Source organism: Diceros bicornis, chromosome 6, assembly GCF_020826845.1.
Source record: "Diceros bicornis minor isolate mBicDic1 chromosome 6, mDicBic1.mat.cur, whole genome shotgun sequence".
NCBI classification, from domain to species: Eukaryota; Metazoa; Chordata; class Mammalia; order Perissodactyla; family Rhinocerotidae; genus Diceros; species Diceros bicornis.
The window spans coordinates 52,345,837-52,370,096 of record NC_080745.1 but is presented as its reverse complement, the minus strand read 5'-3'; the positions used below and the strand labels follow the sequence as shown (position 1 = coordinate 52,370,096).

The 24,260-nt window shown below is 35.7% G+C and overlaps 1 protein-coding gene across 2 annotated transcripts in view; it reads left to right on the top strand.

Moving 5' to 3' along the window:
- Positions 1-24,260, top strand: part of PRKG1 (protein kinase cGMP-dependent 1) — a 1,198,754-nt gene that overhangs the window by 409,293 nt on the left and 765,201 nt on the right. For both annotated transcript variants that reach the window (XM_058543436.1, XM_058543435.1), the window contains exon 3: positions 17,280-17,393. In XM_058543436.1, the coding sequence (XP_058399419.1) occupies positions 17,280-17,393 (114 nt within the window). The remainder of the gene's footprint in view (positions 1-17,279; positions 17,394-24,260) is intronic.

Sequence of the window (24,260 nt, the reverse complement as noted above, 5' to 3'; positions counted from 1 at the left end):
ATGGTTCAGTCCTCATCGAATTTAATCACAATATGTAGAGAACCTGCCTTTATCTGTGGATAATAAGAGAAGGCAAAGCAATCTCATTTCTAAAAGGCAGCATCTTGAATTCTTTCTGTAACTGTAATATCAAGCATACTAATTTGATAACGTAGATATAATTTCAGATTGTAATAGTATTTTCATTTTTAATTAGACTGAAAGCTTCAGCTGCTGGTATGAATGAAGTATATTTGTGCCAAAGTCATGCTGCCATTATGCATCATTTATAAAGTGCACCAATTTTATTTTGTTTCATAAAACAATACACAAAATTTGTCTTCTTTTCCCCCTAAAGACTTTAAAAACTAAAAGATAGATAAATCAACTAACTGTAGAAAGTTGTGATATTTTGAACTAAGTGGGAGGATCTTGGGAATGGTTTAAAGAGATTAACACAACTGAGAGTGTAAGTGAAGAGTTGGTCTTCCTTGCTGAAAGAAGGAATAATTCTTCAGAGGGATGATGGTTAGAGATGTGAAAAGATAACCTGAGGCATGTTACAAATTTTAAGAGTTTATTTGAGCAAAAAATGGTTTGAATCGGGCAGCAACCAACCAATCTAGCAGATAGAAAGGAGCTCCTAGGAGCTGTACAAAATGAAAGACTATTATAGCCAGAAGGGGGCAGGGACAAGAAAGTTATTCTAGCATAAAAGTGGGTTGGATATTGCAAGGCTACTTTCCTTTAGGAGATGCCAGGGGTCCTTCAGACAGATTAGCTAACTAGTGCTTGTTTTAGGCCTGTTGTCTTGTTTTTAACAGAGTAAGAAGGATGTTGCAGTGCTGCCCAGTAGAACTTTCTGTAAGGATGAAAATATCCTGTACTGTTGAATATGGTAGCCACATGTAACATTTGTCTGGCTAGAACAACTGAGGAAATGAATTTTAAATTTTGTTTGTTTTTAATTAACTTACATTTAAGTAGTCCCATGTGGCAAATGGTTACTGTGTTGGAGAGCACAACACAAAATAAAATGTTTTGGGAAAAGAGGATAAGGAGATTGAAAACAATTGTTCATCATTATAGTGATAATCCATGAAACAGCTTTAGAAGTTAAAGCTTTGTCATAATCATCACAGATGAAAATAGACACATTTTGCTTCCTAGTGATTCATTTTAATAGAATGTTTGTAGAAATTATGGTAATAAAAATTAGGCTTCGCTAATTACAACCTGTCAAAGGAACGGATACTGTGATTATTATGTGATCATAAAAAACATTTTCCATACTCTAGTTTACAAAACTTGGTATAATACACTATATGTCACCTTTAGGTTAAATATAACAAAACAGTGAAGCAGATTTAGTCACAAGGTACATCTCATCAAGTAGTTAATTTGTAGAAAAATTTCATTTTTTCAATTTGAATGAACAGATGGCCTATTCATTAAAATTCAAAAGTAGATAATTACTTGATTCCAGTATTTTTAGCAAAAGGACATTTTATAACATTATGTTTGGGAAAGACTCATAGGTCTTAAAATGTCTTATGTGGCCGGACACATAATTCTCCACTGTCTACAACCGCCTGCCATGCTAACTTAATAAGTCAGTTAAAAATAGCCTTGCAGCTCTTCTTCAACACTAAAATATTCACTTAAAAAAACTTGCTCTTTTTCAAAAAAACTTGCTCTTTTTCTGAAGAAATATCTTCACATTAACCTTTAAACCCTGCCCAAACGTTCAATCAGCAAGTGTTTATCTATCATTTTTGTGCTGGAAGCTTGAAACTGAGATACACATTTGAAAAGATTGCCCCTGCCCTTAAGAAGCAGAGTTCAGTGGTAAATCTTCTTTGATTCAAAGGTCCAGGATTTTCTGTTGAAGGGTATTCTGCAATATTTGCTCATATAAGTAGTACAGTAAAAGTAGATAGTCATTCACAACAGAATATTTTTTTGCTTAATAATTCTTTATATGGGTTAATCTGCTATAGGAGGTGCCAGTTTCTTGTACAATGATGCTCATGCTGATTTTTCTTACCACTCAAAGTCAGAATCTTTTTTCCAAAACTGTTCCTCCTACTCCTAGATGGATAAAATGAAAGAGAAATAACATATTTGCCTAATTTCCCTTGTTGCTAGGAAGCTTAGAGTAGAATTTATTTTTCATTATCCTGGCTTTCCTCACCCAGTAATTCTTGATCTATTTCTTCTTCCTCCTTTGTTTATTTCTTAGTTCTTGGCTATTTCTCTATATATGGGTTTAACTATATTCCAGCTCAAATCTTTTTCGGCGTAAGTTCATAACCTTTTTTTTTTTTCTTTTAATTCCTAAAATGCATTGGTTTCCATAAAACATTTTAAGGTTTCTACAAATTGTTGTAAGATTTAAGAATATAAACTTTACATATTTCCCATGAATCAAATTATGTAAGGGAATCTTGCCCCCTTGAATTTTAAATCAAAAGGAAACAACTGTCCTCATCCATTAGATGTGGTCTTCATCCCCTCCTTCAGGTTCTGCTCTTTTCTATCATTTTGTCGTAACATACTTTCTCCATCTGGGCCTCACACTTCAGGAAGCGTGACTTCCTTACCATAGGCATTTTCTTAGGTCTATCTTGACAGTCTTATGGTTAAATCTAAGACAATGATAAATATGTGTCTATGTATGTGCATTCCTAAGCTCCCTGCTCTCAACAGGAGTTTCTTACTTGAGAGGCAAACTTTTTCCCTAGGTGACTGTCACACAAAGACCTACTCACAAAAAAAGGAGAAGGCTTCTCCAGAGTACAATAAAGTAGTACATGTCTGCAAACTCTTTTCCAGAACCCTTGGGGCCAGATGTTTCAGAATTCATAATTTTTCAAACTTTAGGAAAGTAATATAGCGCATATATTATATGTTATATAATACCGTCAGTTGGGTCTGGGGCAGCATCTGTAACCAAACACATTAACATTTCTGCAGCACAATGTATAAATGGTAATTGAGGCCAAATAAAGACTATAAATAGCCTCACATTAGTTCCCGTCAGGTTTTGAAGCCAAATGAGAAAACAACTTTGGGATTTAGCGAGCAGATAAGAGACTGTGGATGTGATAGTAACTGATATCACTCCTAGCCCCACCCTACTCTTGTCCCAATGACTGTGAATATTCCACTGACCAACACAACTAAGCCTTTTGGGCTCTGCACGTAAGGAGTTCCACGAAGAACTATCAGCAAGAGTTAACATCCCTGTAGGTTCAGCTCTGACCAGTTTTCAGGAGATACGTGAAAAAGAGTTCTCCTAATGGCAAACACAAAACTCTAGGTAATCAGAAATACTGAACTGTTATTTTTGTTGGCTTAGCTTACCACCCTTTCTTTGCTACATTGCATACTATTTCCTTAACTTTATCTCTCTCGGGTTATTCCACAATTCATTCACCCACCATCTCCATTTTTCTCTGTCTGAGCCTTTTCTCCAACTCTTCCTCTTCACCTACATCTTCTATAACATAATGTTCGTATTCTGTGTACCACATCACCCCATAAATAGACATAATATATTGGGCTTGAGTTTTTATCTAAGTCTCTTCAGCAGGAAGTCATAACTAACTCAGTTCATGGGTACAATTACTTTGGAAGATTTGTCTGCAACATTCCTGGGTGGAATTCCAAAAAACTGTAATATGTCTATTTAGAATATTCTAGTGAACATTTCATTGTCTTCTGGCACATGACCATAAAACTCAAGATGATAAACGGCTGCTCATTAATATGGATAGATAATCATGTTCAACCCAGGATCTAATGTCTTTGAAGGTAGCATATATTTATACTGGGCATAAAGAGAGACTAGAAAATATTTCTTGCCTATTGAAAGCATGGGATCTTTCATCAAGTTGACATTTGTGTTTTCCCATCAGGTAGAGGTTTCCATTTATCCTGTTGTCTGTGTTTCTAAATGTATCACTGCAGGTATGGACCATCTCTGGAGATTTTTCATCTGTCTCTGCTTTTAATTCATTTTGATAGTGTCCTGAGATCCACATAAAGAGGAGCGTATTACTTTCTTCTGAAATTCAACCAGGTTCACTCTTAGGACTGTGACTGCATTTTTTACCTGTAGAGCTGGAGAGGCTGATCCTTATTCATTTATCTGATAGATTTATTGAGTGCTAGCTTCTAATATTTTTTTATAGCAAATAAACAACAAAAACAACCCAGATCTGTCTCTGTGCCATTATCTTCTTAGTGTATTAAAAGCACGTGTGTTTGATTGTTAGGTACCAAGACATTTTTTAAGTATATCGAAGTCTCTATTAATTTTTAAGCTACCTTCTCTAATATAAATAACTATGATGCATTGTTTTTTATTAGGGACGATATTTTCCAGACTTTGTTTTAAGTTTTCCACTCACTAAAAACCTGCTCATTGTAGCAACTGGATTTTAGTTGTGTTCAAACGTGCACGCTGCCCAAGATGGGGTTAAATAGTCCTCTGCTTCTAGTGTTTTCTCATTTCTACAGGGTAGTGTTAGCACAGGATTTTGCTGTGCTTTGTAATGAATAAAATATGTGGGAAATGTGAAGGACTTACATAAGCTCTTTTGTTTTGGTCTCGCTGAGGAGCTTTAATTTTATTCTTACTTTGTAATCCTGGAGATGTCAACTGGCCCCATGCCATCTTTCGTGACTTTATACTTTCCCAATAGAGACCAAGGACTTCAAAGTCTGTTAGGTACACATTAAAATAAAGGCCCAGGGCTAGTGAACTTGAACATAATTTTTCCCTGTGAAGCTGCAGCAATATACAAGGCAGTATGTTTTCTTAGTGTTTGAGCATAATTTAAAACCACACTGCGCCAGAAGTCTTCTAGATTATATCTATATTCTGAATCTTAATATGTTAGATACTAGTTTTCTTATAATATTATTTGGGTGCATTTTTACATCTCAATTTTCATATAAAAACCATCTATTGGACAGAAGCACAGCATTAGTTTAACATCTATTTCATAATCTTCACGATGTAAAATACAATATCTTTTACTTTGGATCTATTGATAATCATTACCCTGTCTTGAGGCAGAGTACAAATTCCTTGTATTTACTTCTCTGGGGTGTAGGTGTGGTGGGAGAGAGTTTATGAAAGAAAAAGAAACTAGTTGCTGAAATGAAAACTCCTTGTCTGTTCTTGACGTAAGTCAGTGGATGAACTAAAATCTGGAAAAACTGAAAAAGAAATGTGGACCTTAATGTCATTTAGAGGTGCTTTGATTCAAAACATAAATGATTGAGGACCTTCTTAGATAGGGACAAATTATTCATGGACAGTGCTAAGTCATTAGGAATAATATTTTTCTTTCTTTTTTTTTTTTTTTGCTGAGGAAGACCAGCTCTGAGCTAACATCTATTGCCAATCCTCCTCCTTTTTTTTTTTCCCCCCAAAGACCCAGTAGATAGTTGTATGTCATAGTTGCACACCCCTCTATGTGGGACGCCGCCTCAGCTGGCCGGAGAAGCGGTGCGTCGGTGCGCGCCCGGGGTCCGAACCCGGGCCGCCAGTTTCGGAGCGCGCGCACTTAACCGCTAAGCCACGAGGCCGGCCCCAGGAATAATATTTTTCTATGGAAATTAGTTTCTTAAATTAATTCATTGCTGCTCAAGACTAGGTAGAACTTCATATCCTTTTAAATATTTTAAACCTATTGGATTTCTTTATAAAGTTCCTCAGTAGTAGAATAGAAGGATGATTCTAGTAGAATAGAATAGAAGGATAAATGTGATGAGACAAAAATTTTTTTTAATATCCCTGATAAAGTTTATATTTTCATAGTTTTCATTTAAGCAATATTATCTAGTATGTTTTCCTTTTTCTTTGTTATTGAATTTGTGCTAATAGAGCCAACACTTCCCCTGTCCCTCCTGTAACCAAAGATATATTAATAACTCTAAGGTGAGAGGCAGACCAGATGGCCAGGAAGCCAGTTGGCGTTAGTTGGTGAACAATGAAATGGAATCCATGATATTGGACTTCTAACAAGTACTTCGCCCAACTAGGATAACTTTTCTTTTTTAATCTACTCTATCTTCTCTTTCTCAGACAAATTTTGGGCCATCAATAATAGTTATTAATACCATGGTAAGATTCTATAAGGAATCTAGAATATTATTCAATTAGGCAGGAGTTCTTAATCTTTTTATGAGCTAGGGTCCGCTGTGGAAGTCTGATGTCTAGGGGCCTCATTTCAGAATATTGTTAAGTGCATAAAATTGGCTACTTTAGATTACCAAGGAAACCCAATTATATAAACAATAACTAAAATAATAAAAAAATTTGTGATTCACCAATATATGAGTATTTTTTATTAACACATTAAATAGGATCTAACAGTGTGTCTAGTATCTACCATGAGTTTGAGATGAGCGTAAACAATTTTTAAAGATATCTGCAACAACTGTCATATAATAAACTATAATTTCTATTGGTGACAACGTCACAAGTACTGTTAACTAATATGGTTTGTTACTATGGAAATGCTACATTTCAATTAGAGGTTAATAAAAATAAAGATATATACATATATTGATCCAACTTCACAGACCCCCTGAATTCTATTAGATTAAGAACCTTGGAGCTAGACCATGAAGTTTGAATAAGAGAATGACAGAGATGAGGGTTCAGAGTCAGGTTAATTTGGGGAAGATCCCAGTTTGTGGGAAGACTGGAGACACAATGCCGGGAACTTGATTTTGAACCTAGAAAAACTAGCAGGGGGATTTTCTTAGCAGGGGGATAATATTCCAGGAAGATAATTCTATTCTCTTTGCTGTATAGTTTGGTGGCAGAGAATCCAGAAAGAAGCTATGTCAGCTGTGAACAAGAGCTTAAGGTAGAGTTTTAGTTGAGGAATAAATATAATTGAATAGATTAAGTGTGCTGACAGTAAGAAGTATTTGGAGTCATTCATTGTATGACCTAAAGATGATTTTGGTGTCCCTAGTTATAGAGTGAAGTTAAGAAGAGATTAATAGTAATTTTGGAAGAAAAATGAGGTCACACATGATGAAAAGTGTTGATGTGAATATCCAAAAGGGAGTAGGAGAGAGGTTATTTGGAGAAGAATGAGAGGCCAAAGCGTCTCTGATTCTTAAACATTCTCATAAAGGATGATATGATACTGAGAATGGCATTAATGGACAGTCTTGTAATTGAGCAATTACTATGTGCCTGTGTTAAGTCCTTGTTCTTTTAAGACCTTTATTGAGATATAATTCACATTCCATACAATTTACCCATTTAAAGTGTTCAATTCAATGGCTTTTAGTACATTCACAAAGTGTGCATCCATTACCACAGTCAAATTTAGAACATTTTCATTACTCCAAAAAGAAACCCTGCATCCCTAAGCCATCACACCCTAATTCCTCCATCGCTCCCAGCCCTAGGCAATCGCTGATCTTTCTGTTCCTATAGACTTGCCTATTCTGCACATTGCATATAAATGGTATCATACAATATGTGGCCCTTGTGACTGGCTTCTTTCGCTTAGCATGTTTTCAAGGTTCATTCATATTGTAGCATGTATCAGTACTTCATTCCTTATTATGGCTGAATAATAGTCCACATTTTGTTTATCCGTTTATCCACTGGTAAAGCTCTTATGCGTTACTTCATTCTATCATTTCCCCTGACCACTAACCGGAGGAGTGTTTGGTACTTTTCTTCCACCCTCAGTTTTTCTTGTTAAAATTTTATCCTGATTCCACCTTATTTTGTTCTCAGTGGTACTGGAAGACAAAGGTCATTTTCTCTGTAAGGGCAGTAACTTTCAAACCAAATCCTCTTACTCCCAACCTGCTCCAGGCCGTTTGTACCACTGCTTTTGAGAGAGTAAATTTGAAAGCATTCTTTTTCATCTTTTTATGGCTATTCAGAGAATTTTGCAGGGTATGTGGTTATTCTTTGTTTTGTTTTTTCTCTGCTTCTTTTTAAAAATGTGAAGGTAGATAAGCACTTGTTGTATACTCTGGAGAATCCAAACCACTTGTAAAAGGAAAAAAAATATGTATGTCACATCAAGTATAGATAGTTTAAACTGTCAAAAATTCTCATTGTGAGAAATGTACTGCTGGGTGAAATGTTACAGTACACAAATACTTTTAATAACTGGAGTGGGAGGTTGTCACTTTTAATTATTATTTTTCTTCTTCTGGATGATAAAGGAAATATAATTAAAATGAAATCCTATGGCTTTCCACAAACATGATCACAGTAGTGGTCATTGTCACTAACATTCCAGTTTATTCACCAGTGAGTATTTACTAAGCCCCCACTACTTATAACCAGAGACTGCAGGAATTAAATGATTGCCCCTTCAATTAGTTTAGTGTGTACTAATAATTGTAGAAAGCTTCATCACACACCAAACTCTCACTTAAATTTTACATATTAATCCTGTGAAGTTATCACCCCCATGGTGCTGAGGCAGAAACAGAGTGCCAAAAGGTCTGACATGTCACGAGCAGTGAGAACCAGACTGTCAGCTTAGAACTTCTGATTTCAAAACTTTTCCTGCTTCTGCCTCAGAAGAGCCATTTGGAAGCTAAACAGTGGTGTCAAATGGACTTAGACAAAGGAGACAGAGCCTCTGAAGCAACATCGTCTTGTTGACAGTGAATACTTTTCAAACCTTTCTAGCCTTAGATGAAATTGGATTAAGTACCCATTTGACACTCTGTGAAAGGAGTGGTGTCCTCCTCTAAAATATCTGCAAGTTCCTGAGTCCTTAGTTTCCATAATTACGTAACTTACATGATTACTCCAAGATCTCCTCCTTTCCACCTCCGCATTATCACTCATTCCTTGCGTCCTTGCCTCTCTGTGCTTTGATATATCCAAGCAATGGACCTTCTCTCAAGCTTTCATCTTCCCTTAAATCCTTCATACAAGAAATTAGTGCAAACCAGACTAATTTGAAGAGAGAGGTAGGATATTAACTCCGGCAACAAGTAACTGAATATTGTACATTAGATGTCCCTTTCACTAAAAGTCCTCGAGCCTTTTCAACATGAGGCTGTCCTCCTGGCCTTTCTCTGTAGTCTCCAGGTTCTTGCTCATCTCCTTTCTCCCTTCACTCCCTCTGCTCATTCATCACTCTGTTCTTTCCCACTCATAGATTTTATGAAGCAAGACCTTGGGGCCTGCCTCTCCGGCCTTAAAACTGCTTATCACAGTATTTTTTTCTATTAAAAAAAATTACTCTTTAAGAACTACTTTAACTTATATATTCTTTGTCTTGCCACATGTACTATCTAATTAAATTATCAAAACCCTATGAAATAAGTTACTATTATCCCAAATCTGTAGTGAGGTAATTGAGGCATAGAGAGTTGAATAACTTATCCGAGATCCCACAGCCAGTCAATGGTAGAGCCGGGATCTGATATTCTCAAGTATATCTGGAAAAAGGCTGCCATTCTAACATCGGTAGGCTATTCTTATAAGTCTGGCTTCAAAAATTTCTGTAATCACTTCTGTTTCAGGTGACATCTGCTGGGGAAAATTATTCAGTAAAGTAGCTTTTTGGCTTTATTCAATCCAATGGCAACATGGTTTATTTAAATATGGCAACCTGGTGTTAATGTTTTTTTAGCTTGCAATTTATATCTGGTGGAGGTTAAAATAACAAGCAGTGGAAGTCAACATTTTCTCTTTAAATGCGGAGTATTTTGTACATGCTTGGATTTACTTTACATGATGATTTCTCAGCTTAGGCACTACACACATTTAGGGCTGAATAATGCTTCGTTGTGGGGCTGTCCTGTGCACTGCAGGATGTTGAGCAATATTGCTGGCCTCCACCCTCTAGATGTCAGTAGAACCTCCGAGATGTCGCCCCCAGTTGAGAACCATTGTGTTAAAGCATAAACTCTCCCAAGCTTAATATTAAAACATAACAAAAACAAAAATCATCTGATGAGTGTCCACAAGTCTGACATTGGTAGTTGCACTCTTGTTATTTGCCCGTCTCTGAGGAACTACAGAAATAGCCATTCGCTGTTTGGGCTAACTGAAGGTGCTCATATATTATAGAAATAATAGAGCAGGCATGCATTATACATTGCTAGAATTAAGCTTAATAAACTTAATTGAGACAATTAAATTATCTGTTCAACTCTCATTTCTTCAGGGAATGATTATTTCCCTTTCCCTTTCTCTGTGTGCATATCTCTGCTCTGGACTGTCTTTAGCTTTCCTCATCACTAGAAATTGAAATTAGTACATAGACATTTATCTAGTACTTGCTGTATACTTTAAAATGCTAGGATTTCAAAACATAGTGTGTATAAAGATTATAGAATAATGATGCTTGTGAAATCCTTCCAGAATCCTGTTCATGTCAGATAAACGGTTGACCCATCTACAAGAGGTTTAGTATGTTCTCTTAAATATCTCCAAGGACAGAAGTAGTATAACATAAATCGCTCATTTCAGACTTTCACTCTGTTGGTTCAGATGATTCTCTATATCCAAATTGCTTAAATTTCAGTCTGTTTCTTCTTATAGGTTTCCTTTGTGGGTATGTATGTATGCCATATATCTCAGAGTCAAAAAGCAAAAAGAAAAAAGTGAAGTTCAGGTATGGTGATGTGCGTGTTGATGACTCTCTGTCTCTCTCTCTTTTTTTTTTTTTTGCATAGGTCAGATTTTTAGTTCTGGATATCTCATATTTATGATTGTATCATTATCAAGGATAACTGATTTTTATTTTATATTCAATATCTATTGTAATTTGTTGTAATTTAGTGTAATCAAAAATTGTGTCAAGTGTATTTATAGCAGTCATGACCAGAGGGAAATTACATTTGTGTAATTGAGGGAGAAGAAAAAAAGGTCTTCACTCATGTAGCTTCAACCTCAAATAGCCTCTTATTCCTCAGATTCTATCTCATTCCATTTGGATAACGAGTACTTTTGTGCTCCCAGTAAGACTTATTGCTTTGATGATATCAAAAAAAAGTGACTTTGAATGGGAAGCTTGGTCCTAACTAAAGTATTATGAGAATCTGATGGTTAAAGGAACTATGATAACACAAATAGGTTAGGGGAAAAAAACCCTACTATATATATATGTCTAATGAGAAACTAATAAGCAAAATACCCAACTAGAAGTGGGTAAAGCAATCATTGAAAGGAATACATAACACTGAAACAGGGCAATTTCTCACAGGCTTTTATTCAGTGACCAAAGAATGATTTTCAGTCATCAAGATTAACACCTCATCGAAGGAGCAGGAGTTTAGATCCAGAGGGACCATATTCATTTGGACTTAAAAGCAGTCATAAACAGAAAACTGATAAGGTGCTGACACACTGCCTTCTTTAATTCAAGAACAAACTTGCATTTCACAGTTAGGCTGTCTTTTCCTTCTTATACTGGCTCAAGGAAGACATAAATAAATGACTGACAGGAAGTACAGGTTGAAGGGGGATATCTAAGAAGATAGTCTGTCCCTGGCAGTTGGATGGTTTTCACCTCTAGTTAGCCCATAGCAGCCTCATCAATTTCTTTCTTCCCCAGACAACACCACCCCCAATCTAAAATGACCCTGCAAGGCAAGTCTGATATAGTAGTAGCCCTAATCTATTAAGAAAGCAGAGAGTATGTCCTAAAAATTCTCATCACAAGGAAAAAAATCTCTTTTTTTTAAATCTATATGAGATGATGGATGTTAACTAAACTTATTTTGGTAATCATTTAGCGATATGTGTAAGTAAAGTCATTATGCTGTACACCTTAAATGTATACAGTGATGTATATCAATTATATCTCAATAAAACTGAAAGAAAAAAAATACAAAAGGAAATATTTTTCTAGAGAAGATACAACCATGCTGGTGAAAACACAGCTCAACTACCACAATGTTGAATGTTCCTATTGAATCTAGCAACTACAGAAACCCTTATGAGACAATACAAAATGTAAAATCTGTGGTCTCAAATCTACAAAATCATGAAAGCATAGTCAAACAGATTAGAGAAGGAAAGAGATGGGAGATCTTGTGTAGACAAGACCTTTGATATAACACCTGTCACCCTTTAATGGCCAATCAAATTGTCCTGAATGTTCCAACCAAGATTGTTGAAACTAAGCACACAGTGTTTATAATTAGGTTATTGCCAGCCATTCTATTTCAGCCTACCAGTAATAAATCTCTAAGCTGATTTGCCTTATCATGAAAGTCCTTATGGCACAAAACCACAGGTTAGTGAAAAACTCATAAAGATAAACCAAGCCAGAAGATTCTGAGTCTCCTTGTAAACTCAATTTCTTTTATTTATAGGGCCTACTGATTCTTATAAAAGATAGACAATAGTATGGCTGCTTTATAATGGACCTCTTAATGCTTAGCATACCCCAAGGGTGGTAAATGAATTGTAGTGCCAAAAGGCAGGAGGTAGGTTGATTACTGTTCCAGTGGCGAGATTTAGGACTTAGGACTCATCCCATTTCGTATCATAAATGGACATGTGGTATCTGAAGTAGAAATAAAAAATACGTTGAAGTTACGGTGATACAGCTTTCAATTATTCATGCTAATGGGAGGAGTGATAAAAGAGCTAGGTGAAACTATAAATAACCCTTAAACCTTATCTCAGCCAACTGTTCCAACATCTCTCATGCAAACAACTTTAACAATTTAGCAAAATCCAAATAAAAATGATTTGAATGTTTCTTTTCTTTCCTGGTTCAGATAGTGAATAGTAAAAATAGAAGCTATATATTATCACCTTTTTTAAAAAAGAAAAAATGAGTAAAAAGAGCAGAAGCGGAATATACAGATTAACTACATTTTGGATTATCATTTGTTCCCCAAAACAGTTCTAATAGCTTCTAGTCACTCTTCAGTTTAGTCAGGGAAAATCATGGAAAGAGTCTGGAATTTTACTAGGATGTTGTGAAAATGCCTTTCTGCTGCTCTTTAAAAAAAAAAACGAAACTTGAAATCTAACATAATTGAAAATGAAGCTAAATTGAAGTATTAAAACAGTCATGAATAAATACTAATGAGTCTCTATTTCTTTAAAGAAATAGAAATTATATTAATCAGTGCTGACCTAAAGTAAATTCATCAAAATATACTCCTAAAGTTAATAGCAAATAATTACATAAAAACGTCCAAGCTGGGCTGTTTCTACATTGGTGTAAGCGCTGGCAGAAGCATGCTATATATTCTACCTACTCGACTTTTTTCCCTATTTATTTTACTCCCCCCATCCCTCCCCTCACCACCAAAATAACCATACTTAGGCCTACCGATTTTCTATGCAAGTGGAGTCAGTTTAAAACAAATCTCAGAGGTAGCCACAGAGTGAGAAAAAGGAGTGTAAGACTGGGAGTGGCTCCAAGATGGCCCTAATACTTTAAAGGAAGTGAAGAGGTGGAAATAGGAGCCACTGGGTGTATGCAGTAAATCTTTGACTATCTTATTCTTAGTTTTCTTAAGTGAACCTCACAGTCCCTACTTGGAAATCATTTGTAAATATATCATCACTTCTCATTTTGCTTCAAGGCTGGTGTGTGGCATAATGAATGAGTTTAACCAATTTCACATTTCACATCAATAACTCACTTTACTGGGCTCTTGGAAATTAGAATATTTCTAAATGTCTCTGAAAGAACTCTAATAATACCATGTGTGTATGTAACTTCTTAGTGCCCAATTAGTCCTGCCTCCCTAAATTACTCACTCCCCATCCACACAACAGGTATGTGGCAGGAGAAGTGATCGAATTATGACTCAGGGTAACATTTATAAACACTGTGTTTCTGTTTACCATTTAGATCTCTCTGTTCATTAAAAAAAATACAGTGCTTTTTGGACCATTCTTTTTTGTTGTTGTTTTTTATGAGGAAGATCAGCCCTGAGCTAACATCCATGCTAATCCTCCTCTTTTTGCTGAGGAAGACCAGCTCTAGAGCTAATATCTATTGCCAATCCTCCTCCTTTTTTTTCCCCAAAGTCCCAGTAGATAGTTGTATGTCATAGTTGCACATCCTTCTAGTTGCTGTATGTGGGACGCAGCCTCAGCATGGCTGGAGAAGCGGTGGGTCGGTGCACACCCGGGATCCAAACCCGGGCCACCAGTAGCAGAGCGCCCACACTTAACCGCTAAGCCATGGGGCCGGCCCCTGGACCATTCTTATCTATCATATGAAGTCAGATCCCTTACTTCCTTGGGTATTGTGAATATATTGAATCTGTAGTGTTTAACTTAACCTGGAAAAGATGTTTTACGTCTAAAATTCTACTTCTCAAATATAATCTGTTTTAGCAAGTCTTTTTTGTTTTTTGCTATTCTAATTAATATGGAATACAACCTTCTGTTACCAACACTAATTATTCATACATAATTATTTATACCCATGTTTTTTTAAAAAATGAGTTAGACATGAGGAAATTAGACAAATATAAAGTAAGATCAGGCAAATGAGTTGGAACCAGAAGTGAGTTTGTGCACAAATTTTAAGCCCCAGAGACTCATACAATTCTGGCTGTGAACCTTCTAGAGGTCATAGGAGAAAGGGAAACATGATCAGTTCCAGGATTAACTGTCTTTAAGTCAAAATAGATAAGTGTTTTATGAGCATGGTTCTTCAAGGAAGTAAGAGGTGGTAGGACCAGGTAGAGTGGTCGTTGTGGAGGAGGAACGATTACAACTTCCCGGAGGAAGGAGTATCTAAATTTCATAAGCTAGTTCTGATGTGACATAAGCCAAGTGTGACAGGTCCACAGTTTCCTTTTGAAATTACTGGGCTAAAACAAGAGTCCTGATGCCCCTTCTCATCCTTTATGTAGGCTGGCTGTTGGTTGAGAAGGCGTAACTCTCAAACTGTCCAGCAGTATTCCTGGTGGCGGGCTTACTCCACTGAAGACTTTTAACCCAAAGAGACAGAGAAGCAGACTTGTACAAAATCAGTTATATATGAAAGGTCTTTAGGCATTGTTTATTTTACTCTTAGTTCTATTAATATAATTGAAGCTAGAGCTTTAAGTCAAAGAAATTTACAATGCATTGGAAAGTTGTTCTGGTGTTATTCTTGGGAGCCTGCACCATAAGACTGTAGATGCTGAAGCAATGCTGCATCAAATGTTGGCTGGACATAGCCAAGTGTGGAAGAGTAGAAAGATATTACATTCTGCCAGGTAGATCAGTGTCATTTCTTGAAATTCTATTCTCTGGGTGTGATATTGATTTGAACCTAGAAGTTCTCTCTTCAACCCCTCATAGAGAGAGAACCTGAAAGAAATACTTTCCATTTAAAAACCAAAAATCTATTATCCTAAATAGATCTTGATTGGTTTCTGTAATAGATGATAAGAAAGAAATATAATGAAACCAATACCAGTAATGAGAGCTAGTATTTATTGGGCACTTGCTGTATGCTGGGCACTGTGCTAAGCATTGCACCTGCTTCATCTCATTTCATCAACCACCCAATGAGAAAGGTGCTGTTCTTTGATCCATTTTGTTAATGAAGAAACTGAGGCATAGAGGAATAAACAACTTGCCCAAAGTCACAAGGCTAGTAAGGAGCAGGTAAGAGAACCAGAAGTCAACTCCTGGTCTGACTTCAAATGATGTATCAATTTCTTAACCATGTTGTATCCTGAGCCTATCTCTTATTCTTGTGACAGATGAAATTTCTGGGGGAATAGACTTGCCATTGAAAGAAATGGGGAGGGACTGCTATGAGGAGGCATCTGAAGCTTATGAGAATATGGATTTTCTGGGCTGGTTTTGATGTACCTATCAAGAGAGTTTTCTTTCCTGTAGTCAAGAAGTAAGGCATGAAAAAGCTAGACTTTTAGCGGCTGTACGTGCATAAGAAAATATTTCCAAACCTTTTAAATTGTTGGATTTATTATTCCTGAATAGCTTCTTTACACGCAGAGGGGCGTGTACACACACAGTTTGAGTAGTGAGCAGATTTTGTGTTGAATTTTATCCTAATTGTACAGAATTATCTCTCCATTGATACCATTTACATGAAATCGTTTTTCAGGATAGAACAATGTCCTCTGAAGGGTTGATCTTGTGTCACTGGTACATGGATTAAATTTCTTAAAAAGGTTTTTTAATATTTAAGATTTTATCTCAGTAGGTGTTTGAAGAAATTAATTAGCACATCATCCTTGTAATTTTACAAATATTATTGCTTAGATAAAACTAGGTTGATTTTTAAAAGGAGGGAGTGAATTTAAAGTCAAAACTCTAACAAGTTAAATATTGCAGGAAGCACGTAGATAAAGGAACAACTATGAAGTCGATGCATGAAGGCCTGAAGTTTGGAAAAAACTTGGTAGCATTATTTCCTTTCACTCACTAGCTAATGCCAAGCACTAGGCTTTTCTTCTGTAGATTGTGGATAAGCAACTTGGAGGAATAATAGAAGAGGAGGATTAAGTCTAGAATAGATTGTGTTGCCTTTTGATTTCCTCCCCTGTTGTGTCAGATGATGGAATTTCTGGTGTACATAGCTATGACTTTTTAAAAATGTATTTTTTCATTTCCGTCATGAATAGCGTTTTCCTTACTTGCAGGCAACAGTGTATATCTAGTGTATGGTGTTTCCTTATTTTTCCTTCACTTGCATTTCGTTTTCCAAGTCCTTTGTGGAACATAAACAGTTCTAATATCTCTTTTTTTTTTTTGCCTCTCAACCCTTGTAGTTTGTTTTTCTTTACAGTCAATGTTGCAGCCCTGGGGCAGATAAAACAGTCTTGCCCAAGTCAGAGAAGATGTATAAAAATAAAAGATACCATGAGCCGCAATTAAATAATGCCCAAGGGTCAAAATAATTTCCTTTTCCATAATAGGTGCCTTACTCAAATGAGAATTCCCAAGTGTGAAGTGTGCTGTAGAAACTGTACCCACTTACTCAAGTTTTCTTTAAGATTCAAAATGATGTTAAAATTGGAATTACCATTGTTTTCTAATGTCACATTGGGAATAATTTCATACGTTCACATTTTTTTGTCTCCATCTTTTTCTGATGCTTTCAGTCTCATCTCAAATCTTCTACCAGGGATTAATTTAATAAAGGATATGGATTTCCTAACACATATTTTACTGCATTTCTTGCATTGCATCTTCATAATGACTTTGTTTTAATTGGGTAACTGCTTTCCATTTTTAAAAGTGAGCCTATTACTCCTCATCTCATATTGAAAATGCACCAAAGGAAATGAAGCATGAGAGAAAATTAAAATAATGTGTTTTCTCTTCTTTTTAGATGGAAAGGTTGAAGTTACAAAAGAAGGGGTGAAGCTGTGTACCATGGGTCCAGGAAAAGTGTTCGGGGAGCTGGCTATTCTTTACAACTGTACCCGGACAGCGACCGTCAAGAGTAAGACTGTTTCCTTATTTTTAAAATACTTTCAATGTCTTTTTCCCCTAGACCTGTGAGATCACAATTTTATCTTTGTGATTTTATTACTCTTTATTTTAGTTTTTGCTTTGGCGTACAGTTAATATATTTGTGTTCCTACTAAAGGAAGATTGTTAACAATGAATTCTGCATAACTTAAATTATATTGCTGGTTTATGAAAAGTATCTTCTTAACCAAGAATTCTTATAAATTAGGGTTTCCAAAATGATACCGTTTTATAAATTAGAATTAAACAGGAGTAAGATCTTTTCTTTTTCTGCCTTTAAAACCTCAGAATCATATTTAAAAAATTTTTATATATCTGTCTATTTTGGGTTACACTCACCACATAAATTCTACTTATTCATTCAGTGGTTTAGGAAAAATAAGAGGAGAAATGTCTTTCATCTCATTCAAACATAGAGTGAGATATATCCTGAATTCTAAAACTACGTCTGAGTGTATTCTTGTCTTCAGCTGCTCATCAAGCTGTATATTATAGCATTTTTCTCTTCTACTGATTGAGCTTATTTTAAATCAGGGCAATAAAGCAGCTTGTTTCCCTAATTTTACATGTATGTGTATATATGATTTCTCTAGCAACTTTTATTGCTTGATAGAAGCAGCTGCGATAGTTAGAGGGAAAAAAAGTTGTTTTAAATACTCCTTCTTTCTGACTGCAGGATGTAATGAGTGTATAACAAACAGAGCTGAATCCAAAAGCCAAGAGTGGAAGGTCCATTGTATCTTTAGGCAAATATGTATATTTCATGTTCGAAAAGTTCTTCTGACACATTGATCCCGTGAATGATTGCAATGACATGTTACTTTGATTGGATTGTATCATTAAAAAAAATACTATTGGCAAAATGACAATTAAATTGTTAATATCAATTAGTTTTATTTGGATGTCACTATTTTGTGTATTGGTTTTTTACTCTTAGAAGCATGGCAAATGACTGACAATATGACATTGAAACAGGTTTTGAAGAACTCAAGAATGCATGGCCAGCTAGGGTCCCAGAAACTGTCTTACATGTCTTATTAGTGAATCACCTTTTTATTCATTGGGATCACTGTGACATCAATTGCAGTTGGGGCCCTTATAAGATGAGTACTTCTTGGCATTTGATTCTTGGTCTCTGAAGGCACAGAACTCTTTTGATTGATAGGCACTGCCATGTTTTTATTTTATGTGATCATTTAATTACATGACTCAAAGAATAATGAAGCCCAATGAACCATAACAGATTCTGCCAGAACTTTAACTCGCTTGAAAAGTGCCTTAGCTAGAAGAAAGAGTAGTCATGATTCTATTAAGGGAAGAGATTTTACTATCGTGCTTCATTTTCATGAGAAATACATTCCTTTTAGTGCAAAAAAAGGACCAGCATAGCACATTTTTATTAGAACAAGCTTTCTCAGAATTGTGAATAGTAATTTTTTAAAGTTTTAAAATATTTAAATTTTAAAAATATTTCAACCTTGGATACTGCTCATTTAATCTAATGGAAGCTAAAAAATTTCCAAGGGCCAATAGTTGGTAATAACACGATGCTAAATCTTTTGAAATACTGAATTCTTATTAAAGAAATATTTTAAATAGACTAAATGGTGTATCTAAATGAATTTTACAGGAAAAGTAATTTTCATAAGATAATCGCTTTGCTTCATAAAAATCAATTTTCTTATTAGGTTCCAATAAAATGGTGTTAATCTGTACTAGCCTCTATTATACTCGTGTTTGGTAAATTTAAATAGAAACTGTACATCTGATTCAGCATGAAGGAATTGGGTGCTTAATGCAAATTATAATCCTAACTATTTGGGCGTCAGAACATCCATCATTAAAGAAAATGAGTGATGAGGCATATTCTTTAACAGACTCAGAGACGTCCCAAGTGTGTGTGTGTGTGTTTCTTCATTGTGCCTACTTAAGATAATGGAGGTTGTATTGAGAAAAGAGCCTAGGTGTGCAAACACATCTCTGCATTTATAGGTGCAGAGGTTTTGTGCATGAGTAAGGAATAATATCTATCAACAACTGTTCCTTCTGAATGTTGTGAAAGAACTGTAAAGTGTGAATACTGAGTATTTGTTGTTCAGGACCTTTTTGTCTTATCTCTTATAATACCCAGGAGATTGTATTTATGACTGTTGGCCTTAAGTACCATTTTTAATTTATGTTTAAATGATATCCTCAGGCTGATTATTTTACAATTCTGATTAGATCCCATTGTGGATGCTACTTTTACCAAATGACTGCAGAATATAACCCCCAATGCTATCTTACTTTTTAAATGTCATATTTTTAAATGTCCATGTTTGGCTTTTTAGATCCAATCATTTCTCAGGATTCAAGATTTCATCAATTCTTGTCCATTTCTTCTTAACTATCATTCACCAGTGACCATTTGGGGTAACTTTCAAAATGGATTTATCCACTTGGGTGTAAAAGTCTAAGCCTGAGGAGACTGCCCTTCCTACACAATAGCTTGTCTCTCCATGCCATTTTCAATCTTTTTTTTTTTTTTTGTGAGGAGATCAGCCCTGAGCTAACATCCGCCAATCCTCCTCTTTTTTTGCTGAGGAAGACGGCCCTGGGCTAACATCGGTGCCCATCTTCCTCCACTTTATATGGGACGCCGCCACAGCGTGGCTTACCAAGCAGTACTTCGGTGCGCGCCCGGGATCCGAACCAGCGAACCCCGGGCCGCCGCAGCGGAGCGCGCGCACTTAACCGCTTGCGCCACCGGGCCGGCCCCTCTCCATGCCATTTTCTATCTCACTTACTTGGCTTTGTGACCCCATCTCCCCCAACATCACCCATTTTCTTTCATGGTTGAAAATGTTAATGATCCATTTCTCTTTTCTTTCTCCCTGGGTCAGCCTGAAAGCTGCCTAGCATTTTAATGCATTTTTAATCTCACAGTCATAACTAAAACTTAGGTGACATTCAAGAGCTCTTCGATATACAGGAGTCATTTCTTGTTCAAGAGAACACTTTTTGAAATTGTATCAGACCATGAATAAATAAATTCCAGTGATTTCCTCTACTAACGAATGTGATCTTATCATCTGTGGGTTGTTATTTTAAACTTAGGACATCAAAGAATAGTTTTCTTGTTTTTTTGTTGAGGTATAATTGGCATAGTATTATATTAGTTTCAGGTGTACAACATAATGATTCGATATTTGTGTGTATTGTGAAAAGATCACAACAGTAAGTCGAGTTAATATCCATCACCATACCTAGTTACACAATTTTTTTTTTATAAGAACTTTTAAGGTCTACTTTCTTAGCAACTTTCAAATGTACAATATAGTATTATCTATAGTCACCATGCTGTGTATTACATCCCCATGACTTATTTATTTTATAACTGGAAGTTTGTACCTTTTGACCCTCTTCACCCATTTCGCCCACCCCTCAGACCCCCACCCCTGGCAACCGCCAATGTGTTCTTTGTATCTATGAGCCCAGGTTTTTTGTTTTTGTTTTTTTTAAGATTCCACATAGAATTGAGATCATATAGTATTTGTCTTTCTTTGCCTGTCTTATATCACTTAGCATAATGCCCTCAAGGTCCATCCATGTTGTAGCAAATAGCAGATTTCCTTTTTTATGGCCGAATAATATTCCACTGTGTGTGTGTGTGTGTGTGTGTGTGTGTGTGTGTGTGTGTATACATACGTACACACACATACAGATGGTACTTGACTTACAATGGTTCGACTTAATGATTTTTCAACTTTACAATGTGCAAAAGCGATACGTATTTAGTAGAACCCATACTTCAAATTTTGAATTTTGATCTTTTCCCAGGCTAATGATATGTGGTATGATACTCTCTTGTGATGCTGGGCAGCGGCAGGGAGCCACAGCTCCCATTCAGCCACGCGATCACGGGGGTGAACAACCAATACACTTACAACCATTCTGTACCCAGACAGCCATTCTGTTTTTCACTTTCAACACAGTATTCAATAAATTACATGGCATATTCAACACTTTATTATAAAATAGGCTTTGTGTTACATGATTTTGCCCAATTGTAGGCTAATGTAAGTGTTCTGAGCACGTTTAAGGTAGGCTAGGCTAAGCTATGATATTCAGTTGGTTAGGTGTATTAAATACATTTTAGACAATGATATTTTCAACCTATGATGGGTGTATCGGGACATGTTCCCATTGTAAGTTGAGGAAGATCTGTACCTTATTTTCTTTATTCATTCATCCATCGATGGAAACTTAGGTTGTTCCCATATCTTGTCTATTGTAAATAATGCTGCAATGAACACAGGGGTGCGTATATCTTTTCAAGTTAGTGTTTTCATTTTCTTTGGATAAATACCCAGAAGTGGGATTGCTTTATCATATAGTAGTTTTATTTTTAATGTTTTGAGAAACCTCCATACTGTTTTCCATGGTGCCTGCACCATTTTACAATCCCACCAACAGTGTACCAGGGTTCCAATTTCTACACGTTCTCATCAACACTTGTGATTTTCTGGTTTTTTGATAGTGGCCATCCTGACAGATGTGAGGTGCTATCTCATTGTGGTTTTGATTTGCATTTCTCTGATTAGTGATATTGAGCATCTTTTCATATACCTGTTGGCCATCTGTACCTCTTCCTTGGAAAAATGTCAATCAGATCCTCTGTCCATTTTAAAATCAGATTGTTTGTTTGTTTTTTGCTATTGAGTTATGTGCATTCTTTATGTATTTGGGATATTAACCCTTTATCAGATATATGATTTGCATATATTTTCTCTCATTTATTAGGTTGCCTTCTCATTTTGTGAATGGTTTCCTTTCCTGTGCAGACACTTTTTAGTTTGATGTAGTCCCACTTTTTTATTTTTGCTTTTGTTGCCTTTGCTTTTGGTGTCAATTCCAAAAAATCATCACCAAGACCAATATCAAGGCACTTACCACCTATGTTTTCTTCTAGGAGTTTTATGGTTTTAGATCCTACATTCAAGCCTTTATTCCAAAAAAATAGTGTTCTTATTAAAGCTATGGATTGATATATGCCATAAATTAGGATTATAAGCTTGTTCATAGTGATCTAACTGAAGGAAGTGCCGTGGTAGTTTGAAGTAAGCTCTTTGTTTTTCATCTAGGAAAAATTAATTGGCTGAAAATAAATGTGTGCCACTGGTTATTATGTTAGCACCAGGAGGAAGACATGATAGCAGCAAGAATAATAATTTTTTTAAATCAAACCATAGTGCTATGGAAAGAAAACATCATGGTTTCACGATGCAAAAGATCTATATTCATGGTCTACTCCTACCTTATAAAACAGCAGCATTGATTTTCTGCTGAGGAATGAGGATATAAAAATATATAAAATTCATATTATATTGGCAACAAAAATCTAACAAATGTCTTGCGGTTATTCATGGCTTAAATAGGCTCCAGTTTTCTTTATTATCTGTGATAGGAAAATGGCCACTTTGTGTCTTTCCAGTCACAAACACTCCAGATGCCAGAGGGAGTAAATAATCAGTTGTTATATTGGATTTCCACAGCACTAAACAATTAATATCTCCAATGTGGTTTGAATTTCACATTTTATGTAAATATTTTGGATTGTGTAGACAAAGGGTGTTACCATCCACTTTCAAACCCCACAAGGGATAGGAATTTCTAATATGTCCATTGACTCCCCCTTGCTTACTCAATTCCCATACCTATAAGCATATCATTTCATGTTTTCCTAAAGTGTCACTCCTGGTTGTGATTTCACTTTTGCTCCTGTGATAGCTAAAGCAGTATTAATTTACACTCACCCTGGGCCTCTTACTCTGCTTCTAGGCCCACGGTTCTTTAAAATAACACAAATGGAAAACTTGAAGTTACCTGAAAATAGAATGGAAAAGGCATTTAGTTTACAATGAGAGAAGGATTCAGTGGCATATCTTGTGTGTGAGTTTGCAAGGACATTTATGCTAGTGTCTTCTTTTACCTGGATTTCTCACAACTGGTTCTCACATCTACACAGGGATATTTTTTGCAGTTCGAATCATATGGCTCTTTGCTCCAAATTCAGTTGTACATGCATTAGGGTGTTTTTGCCTGATGATACTAAATTAAAACCTGTTTCCCTCACTTTGAGTTTCCAGCTCACAAAACCCCAAACCTTAGGTAGTGTATTATTCAGTCTCATTCAAATGGGCTCCAGTAAAAACTCAGGAATGAAAAGTCTCTCTCTTTGTAGGAAAATATCTTGATACCAGTTTAAGATAATCACCATAGAAAGTTATCTGCAAAAAATGTCTACAGTGAGTGTGGAGGCTCTTTTATGAATTTACTTGAGCAAAATATCTCAGTAATTCTTTCTCCTTAGATTATTTATAACAAGCATTTAAAAATTCCTCAGTACTAAAATGCTTCAGTACTTACACACATGAGCCTAAACATCTTACAAGAAATATGACAAATTGATGACTTTCATAACATCTGGTAAAAATAATTTTCTGCTTTGGTTTGAATACTTCAAGTTTCCATACTTAAGCTTTTCTAGGATATTTGTAAAGGGGGGTGTTGACTAATTAAGATATTTCATTGTGCCATACACATTTTAAGAATAAAGTTAAAAGAATTTGAATTTTTCTGTTTACTTTTATTTTTAAAAATAAATTTAAGTCGATGCAGTGAGATGGTTTGTACATTCTCTTGAAGCTCTGTTTCAAATATTATATTATTTAACCTGACTCAGAAACATCTGCCAACTGTCAAAAACCTAAAAAGATGAATTTAAAAAAAAAAAAAAAAGGAGATTTGACTAAAATTTCTTGCTGAAATGTCTCTATGTGCTATAAATGTAATGCCT